The 14,327-nt window shown below is 44.1% G+C and overlaps 1 protein-coding gene across 3 annotated transcripts in view; it reads right to left on the bottom strand.

Moving 5' to 3' along the window:
- The window catches only part of stxbp5a (syntaxin binding protein 5a (tomosyn)), a 62,948-nt gene that overhangs the window by 14,066 nt on the left and 34,555 nt on the right, over positions 1–14,327 (bottom strand). For all 3 annotated transcript variants that reach the window (XM_078093356.1, XM_078093355.1, XM_040160185.2), the window contains exons 6-10: positions 9,357–9,420; positions 8,534–8,617; positions 3,055–3,178; positions 1,779–1,857; positions 1,198–1,352 (exon numbers count right to left, since the gene is read on the bottom strand). In XM_078093356.1, the coding sequence (XP_077949482.1) occupies positions 1,198–1,352; positions 1,779–1,857; positions 3,055–3,178; positions 8,534–8,617; positions 9,357–9,420 (506 nt within the window). The remainder of the gene's footprint in view (positions 1–1,197; positions 1,353–1,778; positions 1,858–3,054; positions 3,179–8,533; positions 8,618–9,356; positions 9,421–14,327) is intronic.

The following is a 14,327-nucleotide window of genomic DNA, read 5'->3' on the forward strand; positions in this document are numbered from 1 at the left end:
CACAGAGAAACAACGAGGGGAGTCATTCGTCACACCGCGCGTTCTGCACTGATGGAATTCCTTAAAGCGAGAACTTCTCTCAAACCAGAGAGATCTGCAAACCACGAGGGAAGATTTTCTTAGACTTTCTGTGGCAAATCGCATTATCATATCGGTGCCCTGAAGATGTGATGGCAGGAAGGCTTGAAATTGATTCAACTATTAGATTTATGTCTGTGGAGGAAATTGCTCTGGTTAAGAAATTCCCATTCAAAAGTAACCCTGCTGTTTAATCCACAGTATATATATATATATATATATATATATATATATATATATATATATATATATATAGTTTAAGGCACAAAAAAAGCCAACTGCACCTACCTCTGGCTGTCATTTCAATCCTAAGTAATAAAGGTGACAGAACCTTTTTTAATGCAGATTTAAGAAAATCCATTGTAATTACAGTAATAGTTTCTGAAAGAATGCAGGGAAATTCTTTACGCTGATCACAGCTGCACACGTTTGCCTCATGCGGTTGGCTTCTAAACGCCTCAGTTGGAGTGACAGAGGTTAAATACTACAGGGAACCTTGATAAAAAAAAGCATATGCAGATACTATATTATACTGTAGCTAAACGTCCTCTTTGGATGTTTTATTTGGAGGTACCGTTACACATTATGCAGACACCATTCAGATATGTACTATAACTACGAGTGCAGACATGCACGCCGTCTGACAGACGTGTATCGTGTAATCCAAATGTCCATTATCAAATAAAATCAGGTTGCCATGGAGAAATCACCTTTATCACATAACCCCAGCGTCCCGCCGTTAGCTGTATAACTGCCCGAGTTCCCGTCCTTGTTTGCATACGTCACATTCAGCCCAAATCTGACTTGCTTTAGGAGTTGACTCGACGTTACGGGAAACAAGACACATTAGACGGGAGGCTAAAAAAAAAATCGATATCCATGTTGCGTGTGTCGGATAATGAAACGGGAATAGGATTTTTACCCCTGGGAAATTTCTTCTTTATTGCAGGAACAAATTAACACAGGGGAAAGCAATTCCACATGTTAAAAAACAGACAAATAGAAAAGCGTGTGCATGTGCGTGCTGCCAATGCCTTGACGAAAGCAGGACCAGATGATGAATTCCCACTCAGATGTAAAGCAGAGACCCCCCCCCCCCCCCGGCAGACACGTGCGTACCGTTGGCGTACGGAGTCTCACAGAGTGTGAGGAAGTCCACTATCGGATAGTCCATCTCCAGCACAGCGGTGCTCTTCCCGTGCATTACCGTCAGACATGGACGCCGTCCTACCGTGTCGTAGGACAAACCACCAGACAGGATTATGAAGGGCTCCCTGCAACACATGCACAATTTATAAACAGTTAACTGGATTTCTGGAGATGTGCATTAACGTTAGACGTTGTAAATTGTAGTTGTACACTATAGATACGTGTGTTGGTAATGTTACACGTGAAACCACAACTTAATATAATGACAAACTAGCTTTAAAATTCTAAATCTAAAAACTGCTTTTCACTGTACTAACTAGACAAAGTATTTGAGCAACACCCCTGATTGCAATTGTCCCAGGACTGAAAAAGGTGACATTTTCTTAATAATAACAAAAATCAAATTATAGATCACAGTATAAATTCCTGTTAGCCATTTGCTGTTAACCCCTGCCAACGTTGATGTGTCTTCTGCCATTACGATGTTGCATATTAAAGCGCATTAATGCCAGCATGTGTGCATGTGCGTGAGAGGGAGGGAGAAACCATACCCATTTCTAGTGGTTTTGTACTCCACTTTGAGAATGGGTTTACAGGGCTCTGGCTTCTTCCCGTCCTTGGGCTGTTTTCCTAAAATAGAACAAACAAAAGTTACTTTAGTTTATCTCTCCTCACCTCCTCTCGCCTTGTTCCTCCCGTCATCTCATTTTTTTCCCCCTCTTCCTAGAAGCTGTTTTGATTTCACTTAAATTGCAGCTCTGAAGAGTAGCCGAGAAATAGCAAAGGGGGCGATTCATCAGTATGAATAAACACAAATGCGTCTAAGGTGTGACCATCATGGATGACTTACAGGGTCAGAATGTCAAAGTTATGTCAGAAAGCACGACCAGTGGCTGTTTATATCCACAACTACAAAGCAAAGTCTAAAGAACGCTTCATACAGAGCAGGTATGTTTAATAAAGAACCGCTTTTAATAACTACATCTAAATAACAGATGTTTGAAGACAATTAAAATATGACTCATAAGGATTACTTCAACCTGTAAAATACTAATAATTTACATAATGCTCATCAAATACCAAACTAATTATGTGCGGCAGCGGGGGGAAAAAACAACCAATTAAAAAGCCTCTGTGGTGAAATGCTTTCTACAATTCCCTCCACATAACACCAGTTTGAAAAAGTGGTTACAAGTCAATCCCTTTCATTTAGTCCCTGTCTCTGTTGCTCTTTCTGACTCTCTCTCTCTCTCTCTCTCTCTGTGTCCATTTGTTGCACTCATAACTGGGTCCGGTTCCGCCTTCATCCGAGCAACTTGTCTCTGTGCTCTGTGGGACGAGTAGTTGTGTGTGGATTAAAATGCATCTTCAAAAGAGCAGACTTTGGTCTTTTCTGGGGGAAATAAACAGAGCAGCGGCGGTACTGTGGGCATGTGCAGACGCAAACTAAAGCAAACACAGGCAGGACATAATTGAACGGGCAATAATCCACTGATTGAAATGGGGGGAGTTTCATGGTGGGAGGATGTTGAGGGAGGTACAGAGTGATTCATGAGGTTCTTAAGGTGCATTGAAAGCTCATTTTTAATGGAATCTTAATTTGTTTTAAACACATGGCCCTCCCTGTAGAAAGTTTGACATCCCGAAGTATTTCTACATTTCTTCTGGGTTTTTGAGCCGACAGATGAAAAAGGGAAAAAGCATCATTCTCATTTTTAGTAAGAGATGGATACAACAGATTCGTAAAAAAAAGATGAGGCACATCCTGTGTGCGTTTGTGCTTGTTGCTGCGTGTGTGTGTGTGCGTGCGTGTGTCACCGTCCTTACCATGTGGGGTGATTGTCTGTATGGGCTTGCCCTGGCCTCTGATGTTCCATATGGTCAGAGTTCCGTCCGAGTGACTGCAAATGAACTGCTTGCCCTCGTGATGCCAGGCAACTGAGTGGATCGCCTAGGAAACAACACGCAGGAAGGATCAGACGGGGGGGGGGGCGGAGGGCTGGGGGGGGGGGGGGGGCGTCACGGGGCCACGGTCTACCTTAAGCTGCAAGTGCGTGTTGACTCTTGACTCTGGATTATATACTCTCCAAGCGGATGGAAAAAGTGAGGTAAAAGAGCCCGACGGCACCTGCTGTGGCCTGAATGCATGTATCGGGATATTGTTTTGGAGTGAATGTTGGAAGGGATCGGTCATTTTGTTCAAAGGTAAAAAAGGCACAGAGGGTCATAAAAAAGACGTTTAGTCAGCAATGCGATTTTGAAAAGTAAGCGAGGAAGTGAAAAAGCAATCACATGGGAAGATTGCAAGTAATCATAATTCCAATATTTGCATTATTTATTCAAAAATCTTTCGTTGGGCGGGAGAAATTGAGAAACTGATACAGAGGCGACCTCACAGATAAAGATAGATAGATAAAAATGTGGAAAGGCAGGAAAAAGCATGTTGCCTGTTCTGTCCTCTCATGCTTCTCCGTCATCTAAACAGTTTTGGTTTATTGACCAACATGCATTCATTGTAAACACAAACGCATCATGCCCAAAGCCTCCCAGTAAAGGGCAACCAGGCTTATTGATCCCCTCCTCATAGCACGCCGTTTAACCCGGCGGTCTGGGTCATAATGTGCATTCTTCCAAGCTGAAAGATCCACTGCATTTAGCAGTGAGATGAACGTTTACTTGTTAATAACTAACGGTACACGGGGGGGGGGGGGGGGGGGGGGCTCACTAATAGGGGAGGAGTTTTTACAGAAAAACACAGTTACAGTTGATAATAACTCCAGTTGTATCGGTCCCAGATCAGATTGTATCACGTCTTTATTTCTATTGTTCTATTATTCTAAAGTCTATAATCCGCCACAGTCTCGCTCGGGCAGACCTTGAACTCACAAAGTGGAAACCAACGACGAGGAGAACTTCCCCGAGGTGGGCGTTTGGAATCCTAGTTTCCATCAAAGAGACTCCGGGTCACCGTGAGCTCGGGGATGCGGAGTTCTACCTCTGTGACATCGTTCCGCAGAGATGCACCACTCACATTATATCATTACACAGCCAATGACTCATTGCCTCTTACTCCCACAGAGATGCTGAAATGTGGTCGAATGTTCTTTTCGAAAGGCATCCTTTAGTTACGGAGCTTCGTGAGGATTGTTCTATTAGTAAGTAACCGCGGCCGTGAGGATGTGGATGTGAGCGCTGGTCGGCGCCGGGCTGAGTGACAGGGACAGGTGGGACGCAGTTTATCAATGATTTCCCGCCAAAAGGGGTTCACCAACTCGTTTTATATTCTGTAAAATGTTTAGCGTCCCACAATCAGAAAGGAAAAATGATTATCGTTTAATGCATGAGTTGATGAAGATAATTAGACATATAGAGCGTATTTTGGGTCGGGTTCACGGCCTATTCGTTGATAGATCGGGTTACCTGTAGGGGGAGTGGGTGGGTCTAAGGTGCTTTTTCGTTATGTTGACTGGCACCCAGAAAAATAATTACAACTGCACAGATTCAACAAAATGCCACAACTGGGTCAAAGTTGCATGAGAAGAATTATGAGCTTTTTTGACGGAATAAATTCCCAACAGGGAACATTGCTCTGTTCTTAATTAGAAAGTGATTAGAGTAATAGGAACACACGGTGCTCATCACATCAAACAATGTCAATTAGAAAGACTCATTGGTGATTTATTACATTAGGTCCCTTTTCACAGACTGGTCCTTGGGGTATGATAGAATTCAGCACAACACTTATTAGAGTCACACACACAAGCTATTGTGTTCCCACACACACACACACACAAACAATAATTTACGGCAAAGAGGAAAACAACACGCACAAATTGAGATTGGTGAAGGAAAATGGACGTAGACATAAACATGCATGTCACAGTCTGATTAGAATAGCCCTGTGCCAAACACACACACACACACACACACACACACACACAGCGATGGTTAATTCAGCTGACGCAGGAGAATCTTTAACCAATGGATTCATATAAAAAAAAAAAACGGTGGCTACCTTAAGGCAATTCCTTATTGTTTTGAAAAAAAAATGAATCAACAAATATTTGCTGGAGCGGCTTAAGGGATTCCTCTTCTTTTCTTTAACAAGGAATTAACATGAGCATAATTGACAGTAAGACCCTGACAGAGACTAAGCATCATATACAGAATGATATTTTCCTTCTCATGGACATTGAGCTAAATCTGCCAATCAGCAAAGACCAGTCCGGTTATCTGTCTGTATCCTGCACAGGTGCAAAGGGGGATAAAACCAGTCTTGAGTATGTAAATAACTTGGAGCATCTGCTCTTAAATGGAGTCATTTGAGCTGTCCATCAAAAAGAATTACGCTGTTCAGACATGTTGCACGTTGCATTAGTACACAAACTTTTTCTCATTATGTTAGTCCCACTAGAGGAAACCAAACACTTCTGCAAGATCGATTCTGGGCTTGTTGGCAAAAACTGCAATAGTTCCGTTTTAATAATTTGACAGAGAGAAAAAAAAAGGATAGAGAGAAAAGAGAAATACATTTGACTTTACAGAAAAAAATGTAGAAATAAAGTGATGTTCGATGGCAAAGGGTTTGTTTGAAAATGTAAAAAAAAAAGAACCCATGCACCCCTTGAGTGACGAACCAGGACATCATAGGAGGAAGGGAACATAAAAACTCCAATCTGGCAACGACATCCTCCATTCATCAGGCACCAGAGCCCGGTGGTGAGTCAGAGTGATGGATGCTCCCTGGCTAACACTCAATGGGAACCCATACTGCTGATCCACAGCGAACAATAGACAGTCTTCTGATAAGACGCAGACTGGACGGCGTGCTCCCTCAGCTCTTTGTGAGCTTGTAGAAACCAAAGTTTTATGCCTCCGCCTGGAAACTTAAGTTGCTGTCTGAGGGGGGGGGGGGGGGGGGGGGGTGGTTTGAGCTTCGGGCCTGCTGACATTTCTGCAGTATGACAGCATGCATAACTAACAAAAGCTGCCGTCATTTGAGTCAAAAACCATTTCATTATTTCCCCGATGTGTGCACCCTGCATGCTGACGTTGTGCGAGTGCATGAGGTAGAAAAAATATGACCAAGAAATACGGAGTCGACATTACTCACAAAACCCTGTATCTACTCCGAAGCATGAGAACGTAGACTGCCTGTCTCTTGTTTAGAAACGCACACATTTACAAAGACACAATCCTTCTCTGATAGACGGCAGGTTTACTCTGTCGCTGAAAAGTCGACAACTTTGATACTCGGCAGCGAGCTTCTGGGCAAATAGTGTTTGAATGAAAGCCCCAATGCGGGAAAAAGAGAGCACAGCAGGAAGGATTTAATAGATGTACAGAATATATTTGTCGTTAAGTAATTTCCACACAATAATTCCACTTGTACCAACGGCTTATAACTAATGTTGGATATAGGTTAATTGGCTGGAATGGAGCAAATTAGACACGTGTTTCCATAGCAACCGTCTTGACGTTGGACATTCATTTCAGTCTTCAGTGACTCCGTAATCACGCCAAATCTAAACAACAAGGCCCATCGCATACGCTGAATGCACTCATGACACCTCTTAACCTTTCTAAATGAACGCCGTAACTGCACAAGCTGCACCTTCCGCTCGGATGTTCTCCGCTCTCGCCACCGCGCCGCGTTCGAGGCGTCCTCAGCCGATCAACAGCGCTCCGGTGAGGTGGGCTTCTCTTGCTCGGATGGAGACACGGATGTGCGAAGAGCTGCAGGTTTGTGTGTCTGTGTGACCAAAGGTAAGTGTGCGCCACGCATACAGGCCGGGTGGGAGGAAGCTGCCTTCACACAAAATACGGCAATGTGGCACCTTCCTGCAGTGGTCTGCATAGGTCAGGAAATAACCAGGAATTTTTGTATAATAATAATAATATATATTATCTGCTGCTCTCTCTCTCTCTCTCTGTCTCTCTGTCTCTCGCCCAGTGAGCAGGCAAGAATCGCTGCGGTCTGTATTTCTCCTTTCTGGGAGCTTTCAATATATCTGACTCTAATAACCACTTGGATGTATTTGCCAGGGGACTAACCCCAGGAAGGTCCAAAGGCCAGGAAAGAATGTTTGAGGATTTCAGGCGCTTTCTGTAGTGTAAAAGTGTAAATCATCATGAGCAGAATTAGGAGGTTTGAGTCCTCCCCCCCACCCCCCCGTCCCCCTCAACCCCCGGTCTCTGGAGAGGTGTCACTGGAGGGGTTTGGAGATAGAAGAGACGAGCCCCTTTAGGGGATTGGATACGAGAGAATGTAACGCCCTCGGAGCAGCAGGAGGGTATTAGCTTATCTGAGAGAAGGGGACAGGGGGGGAGGGACCGAGGGAGGGAGGGAGGGAGAGAGAGAACGGCACGGACTGAACATGCAATATCCAATCTGGGATTTGTGTCCATGTCTTGACACCTCACAACACCCCAAGCGCTGACAATGAGATGAGCACCAGCATGCGCGTTGCAATAATCTGATTATCACTCAGTCTGGCTCTGCGTCTAAGAGCCTAAAAAGGGCTATTTAGGATACGAGGAACAGTCGTACTGCTATTGGTTGTAATTATTGCCAAAGCAAGTCGGCAAGGGGAATATTCTATAAAACCATCACAAACAACCCGGGCCGTCATACAGTTCATCACGTCTGTTACAGAACACAGCAACTATGTAAGTAGCGATAAGGACCTGATAGCCGACATGGTCTTTGGTTTGACACATGCCAGGACAGAGAGATCTGAGCGGCTCTGACACCGTGTCTCCTTTTTCATTGTCATGTCATCTTTTATTTATAGACGCACACTGTTGCCCCCGGGGAAGCCAATGAAGCTACATGACTCAGTGCTTTGAAAAAGGTGGGTTTTATGCAGCTGCAATATGCGAGCGCAAATCACTGTGCAGCCCTGCGACATCACTCCGGAGAGCATGCATAAATCATGAGATGCTTGAATCATGCATTTCACACACTGTTGTTCTTGTAAATACGGCAGTGTTTTTCTTTAGTTCGGACTGCAGCCCTGGCAAAAGAGTTTTGATTTTGTGCAGTGATATTTTCATAGATACTTTCTCGTGAAACCAACTGAAGTACTAAAGCAACTAAATCCCCCTGCAAGCACTTTTTTGTAAGTATTTACAGTATTAAGTATTTTAATCGTCCTAGTAGCTCGATAGCACGAATTCCGTTGGTGGCTCCAGTTGGGAGTTAAACCTAAACTCTTTTCTGGCAAACCGAAATGTTGCTTTATATTCACTGAAATGCACAAAAGTGTGAGGAATCACTGAAAGGAAATAGTGGAGATTTGCCTACCTCATCGTAAGTGTAGCGATAGTCAGCCTTCTTTGATTTCAGATCCCATAGGACCACGATCCCGGACTCAAATCCAATTATGAGCTGGAGAGGAAGAGCGACGGGGAGTCGGTGAGAGAGGCAGGAGAGATGACAGAGAAGAGATGGAATGAACCACATGATGGGCGGAAAAAGAAGTAATACATTTGATGTTATCGCGCCGCATGAAAGGAAGTCGGATGTAAGCAGACCGGGGGGGTCGGGGGGTGGGGGGGGCTGAGGGAGAAACTTTCCCAGCATGGGTCACAGGAGACGCTGTTAAAAGATTTTATTAGGAACATAACGGTGTGCGTTTTTTTTTAGAAAAAAACGCACACCGAGGACTCCGCACAGAGGAGTTCTTTCTAAAATTTCAAATGTGTGAATAAAACGGATCAGCACCACAGAGCGGACCTGTTTCAGCGTGTGTGCTGGGGAGACGAGGCCGTAGTAAAGCCCCGTTTTTGTATGGTGTGAACGCAGCGGGTTTAAGTTGAACATATATACATATATGAGATGGTTTGGTGAGTAATTCTAAGCCAGTCAGCAAATAGAGAGACTATGCAGTATAGAAAGAGCAAAGCAAGGCTTTAATATAGTCTTCACTGTATATTCTCCCAACAACATCAAATACTGGACCTCATTGTCGCCAAAATAACAACACCTTTCTGTTTGCAAAGGGTGTCAAATGCAATACTGCTGATGGATTTGCTGCTACTGACTCCTATCAGAGAGACAACATGCATAATGTGTACTTTGACATTTATTTGCGTGTGTGTGTGGAGAGACAAGTGTTATCATTTACCTTTCCCTCGTCGATGGGGTTGTCACTTATATGCACAACTGGTCCAGGGTGAGCCTTGGAGGACCTTATGAGGGACACACAAAGGGAGACACAGATGATGTTTTTTCTCTTCATGCAGTGATGCAGCGGTCGGGCATTAAAAACAAGGCCATGGACATTGTTCTCTCATACATACACATAACATAGTGCTGCAGGGATTTGGGGTTTGAGGTGGAAAGCAAGTGTCTCTGAACCCCTGTAAGGGGTCCACCAGGAAGGATACATCTACCAATCGCTGCAAGCCACTAAAGGCCTGTTCAAAGACTTAAGCCCAGTTAAGGTTGTGATGGATGGCACAGGCAGGCCAGGCGGTACCCAGAGGACGTGAATGTGCATGCGTCCGTACCTCTGCCTGTGTGTGTGTTTTTAAATCATCCGTAAGTCTCTCAGTGAAGGACAACCACATGATGGTGATAATATTAAGTGGAGAACTGCATTGTACTGCATTGCAATGCTCCATCTTCACCCCCCATCTCCGTCCCTCAGTAGCAAAAAGAGGGGTTTGCTTTGTTGAATATGTTAATCTAGTCTGCCTGACTCATTGATCCTTTATCTGACTGAGGTTTGTGCCAATTAGAATCTGAGGCCCCGACAATGGCTTTGAAATGTGAGAAGAAGAACGGCGCTGAGTATCGCTGTCCATGGTGCTGAAGTAACAGAAGGATTTGTAATTGAAACTTTGAGTCCCGCTCTTCTTTGAGTTCTTGGATCTGTGGATCTATAATACACGTTTACACTTACAGCAATAAAATACGGATTGTTTCCTATCGATGTTGAGATCAAGGACATTCATTCCTTGATTATCAATCTTGGTCAACATTTAAAAACAAAGACAACATTGCTACATTCCTGGTGGTGTAAAAATGATTTGCGTCAACACAAGACTCGCCGTGTAAAAAGGTAAGAAATCACCTAAAAGTACAAGCAAAGGACCAGAGAAGACTAGTCATGTTTGCATGTGTTTGTATGTGTTTGCTTGTGCGTGCATGTGCGTGCATGTGTGTTAAAAGGTAGCAGTTAGTGGGCAGGCAGGCAGGCAGTCAGTTGTCTCTATATTTAGCCTGTTTGTGCCAGAGCCTTATTACCTAAGCTCTGCTGCAGCTGGAGCTGTTGATTCATCTAATCCCCCGTCACTGGCTGTCTCTCAGCTAACAGGCGTCCATAGCAGAACGCCCATTCACACACACACGCACACACACATCCATTTGCATGTCGGCACAGTTGAGAGACATCTTAACATCCAGCCCATTTGTAAAACCCACATCCATAACAAACAATTACCCTCTTGCTGATTACGAAATGCAACTTGCGTAAAAAGGCGGGCCGTCCCACGCGGTTCATTTCCTTTTGTTTCGGGATTTCGTGCGCAATATCCCCCCCCCCATAGGACTCTCCACAAACAAACACGGTTTGTTAAAACCTGATGTTATACTAACAGTAAATAAATCTGACACGGACAAAATACATGTTCAGGTTTGGTGAGGAAGGAGTCGCCATGGCAACAGAGGCAGAATGGGCAGAGCACAGACAGGCTCGCAAAACGCATGCATACTCTGCCATAAACACACAAACCCCCCCCCCACACACACACACACACACACACGCACACAGACACAAACAACGCCCGCCTGACTGCTCCAACGCGGTCCCGTAAGCACGCATTTCTGACTGCGCACTGCTAATGACTGAGGTCCTGAGGGGTAAAAACAATTTGGTGTATGAAAGAAGATGATGGATTGATTGATTTAGCATGTTCAAAGGGACATGTGGTCTATAAAGCATCTTCTCATTATGTCTATGCGTACTTGTTTTTTCACGAGCACGCCATTGTTGTTAAGGCGTCATTCATTCAGTTAACATTGTTCTCTCACAAATAGTGATTCAAGGTCTTTCATGTGACACACAAATATAACACTCAATATATCTGCACCTTGGCACCTTCAGGTAAAAAAAAAGGAACTTGCTATGAACCTTTATTGCACCAAAGCCTTATTTGTGTCTCAAACATTCATCTCAAACACAGTGATCTGTGGATAAACTAATATGTACTATACATACTAAGAATGATGGGTCAACTGCATACCCACTGTTACAGTGTCAGACACTGTGAGGACCTGAACGCTTGGCGTCACCACACTGCGAGGCCAAAGAGGCCACAACCGTTCCGTAAACCGCCTCATGTCACCTGGCAAGACTGGGATTTCATGTGTGCGCGCGTGTGTGTGTACGTTAATGCGTAGTACAAGTTTTTCAGTACATGAAAGAACCAAAGCGGTAGCATTTTGCATTAGATCCCCTCCTGCTGTCGACTGATAAGGCCATTGACAGCACAGCCGTGACACACAGGATTCTGCTGCCTTTTTAAAAGCTTACTGAAAGACAGCAAGAGCAACAGAGACAACCAGTGATGTGTCGCAGTTAAAGGAGTTATATCCTTTGGGAAAGTATGCTTGTTCCCTTATCTGTCGGGTTAAGTAGGGGATAATGCCCATAGAGGTGTCCATAATCGGGCATTAATGGATCTGGCCTCCCCTCTGTCCACTAAATCCTGATAATGGAGAGCTCGCAGGGCATTATCCTGCTTATACCATGTATACTTGCCGAAAGATAAATAAAAAAATCAAGGCTATTCATTAATACTTTCATGCAAAATCTAAATCGAATGCAAATCTTTTACCATCCCACAAGGTTTGCGTGCGAGGAGAAGAGTTACTCCTGCAGTGAATGAGACCTTAGATGTGACTTGACCACAGGAAATAGTTCTTGTCTAGAATCGATGCGGCCATGTCGTTGTGCTTGTATTATACAGAGCACAGGTAAGTTCGGAGGGGCCACTGGCAGCATTATGTTTCGGTCACCCTCATGTTTGCGGCAATATTCGGATTTACATTTCTTACCTTTAATGGAGGCGATGCATTGATTTAGAACGATTAACAGACTGTCCCTGAGAAGGAACTAATGAACACACCGAAAAGCGCTTTGTCTTTTCTGCTGACTAAACAAAAAAAGGTAAGGAATAATTTAATTCATTAGTGAGAGTTAAGGCCTGTACACACTATACATCTTGCACATTACACGATCGATTCGGCTGCAGAGGGTGACAAATATAATCAGACTACGAATCCTCCGACAAGTTTATCCGTCCAAACGAGGTTGAGTCAACAAACAGTGGGAGACACAGGGGACGTGGATTGTCTATTGCGAGTCGGAGGTAAATAAAGACACCAAAATTTCCGTCGCCGCACATCTTGCGTTTTCATTGGCTCACAGGAAAGGATTTGGGTTCTCAGAAAGGTTCAATCAGGGGTAAAATGGTTCATAGTAGAAACTCATCTAAGCAAATCCTGACTGAACCTTCATATCCAACGGACAGATATTAGATCTATTCGTCTCATTCGTTGCAAAAAGGAGCCAATAAGCGGATGTGTCAAAATATAGAATTAGAATTCAAATGTAGTAATACAATTATTAAAGTATATTTTGAGCTATTTTCTATAACAAAGTCAGATTGTATCTGATTATATTATATCTGATACACTATCTGGTACAGGTCTCTCCTGATTCTTCAGCTGGCATCGGCTTGTTTTTGTATTGAACAAAACAGGGAAGATGATATATTTAAATCCAAGACGGCACCTTAAAATTATAAAATGATCATTTTCAAAAGTGCCAACTGCTCAATATAATAATCTTTATACTTAAGTGAATAAAATTAAGTGAATCCTCAAGACAATTTGTAATTCCCACCTTGGCAAGTGAATATGGTGTTCCTGTATCCTGGGCTCCTGGTGCCACTTTGCCTTCATGCTCGCCTAGTAGGAAAACTCCTGTGCCAGATGAGCACCACCCATATGCATACAAATGCAGTAAGAATACGTAGAAGGGAGGAATTACTGGGGGGAAATAAAAGAGGACAGAATAGGCCTCAGGCCGACATGTTCACGTGAATTATGTGTCATAGTATGCTGTTAACATTTTACCACTCCTGTCCCACTTCTCTCTGCCCCGCTGTGCCCAGTGCTCATCTAGCTGAATCAAATCACACACACACACACACACACACACGCTGCCAGGTACACACATATAAATATTCTTACGTATACAGTGTACACATAAAACCATGCGTCACGTGAACAAACACACATGTGGCCTTATGGCCACGTCCTTAATGCCCAAAGCACTGACTGAACTAAAGCTTCACGCAGTTGTTTATGCACGCAGTATATGTGAGTCACACAAACTGGGTTAGGCCGAGCCAGGCCGGGCTAGGAGGCAATTGGCGCAGCTACTGCCGCCTGTATCCGAATAGCAGGGCCCGAGGGACGATGACCCCGGTACACGCGTCACGTTACCACACTCATTACAGCAATTCCAACGGATGCAAAGGTGTAGTAGGCAGGGATGAAAATACAATCCTCAAAATTCCATTCGATAGCACGCCGTGTATTGGAGCCAGTTCATGGCAGTAATACAAATGTGGGGGGTGTAGTCGGGCGAACGGAGGTGAAACGCTGGCATCAGAGGAGAACAATGGGACTTTCTACCTGAACGACCGCAACCTTTCCAACCCCCACAGCTGGCGAGCAACAAAAGGAGAGAGGACAAGAGAAGCACAGCACGCCTCTCTGATCCGGCTCAAACAAACCTCATGCATATGGACACATGTGCAAACCTCTGAAACCAATCAATGAATCAATTGATGGCCCCTGCCGACATCTCCAAGAGTTGAGGCCCGAAGCAAAAGACATAGAAAGCTGCTTTTCTCTGAACGCCGTGTGTGTTGCAGTTGAACAAAGCTGCTGCATGATTCTTTTCCGGGTCAGTTAAAGACATGGAGGGAGGTTAGAGATGTGTAAGTACATTTCGTGTCGTCGCTGCATGTATAAGTGTGATATACATTAAAACATTACATTCCCAAGTTGGAGACAGTCT

The sequence above is a fragment of the Gasterosteus aculeatus genome, chromosome 18, assembly GCF_964276395.1.
Source record: "Gasterosteus aculeatus chromosome 18, fGasAcu3.hap1.1, whole genome shotgun sequence".
Taxonomy (NCBI): domain Eukaryota; kingdom Metazoa; phylum Chordata; class Actinopteri; order Perciformes; family Gasterosteidae; genus Gasterosteus; species Gasterosteus aculeatus.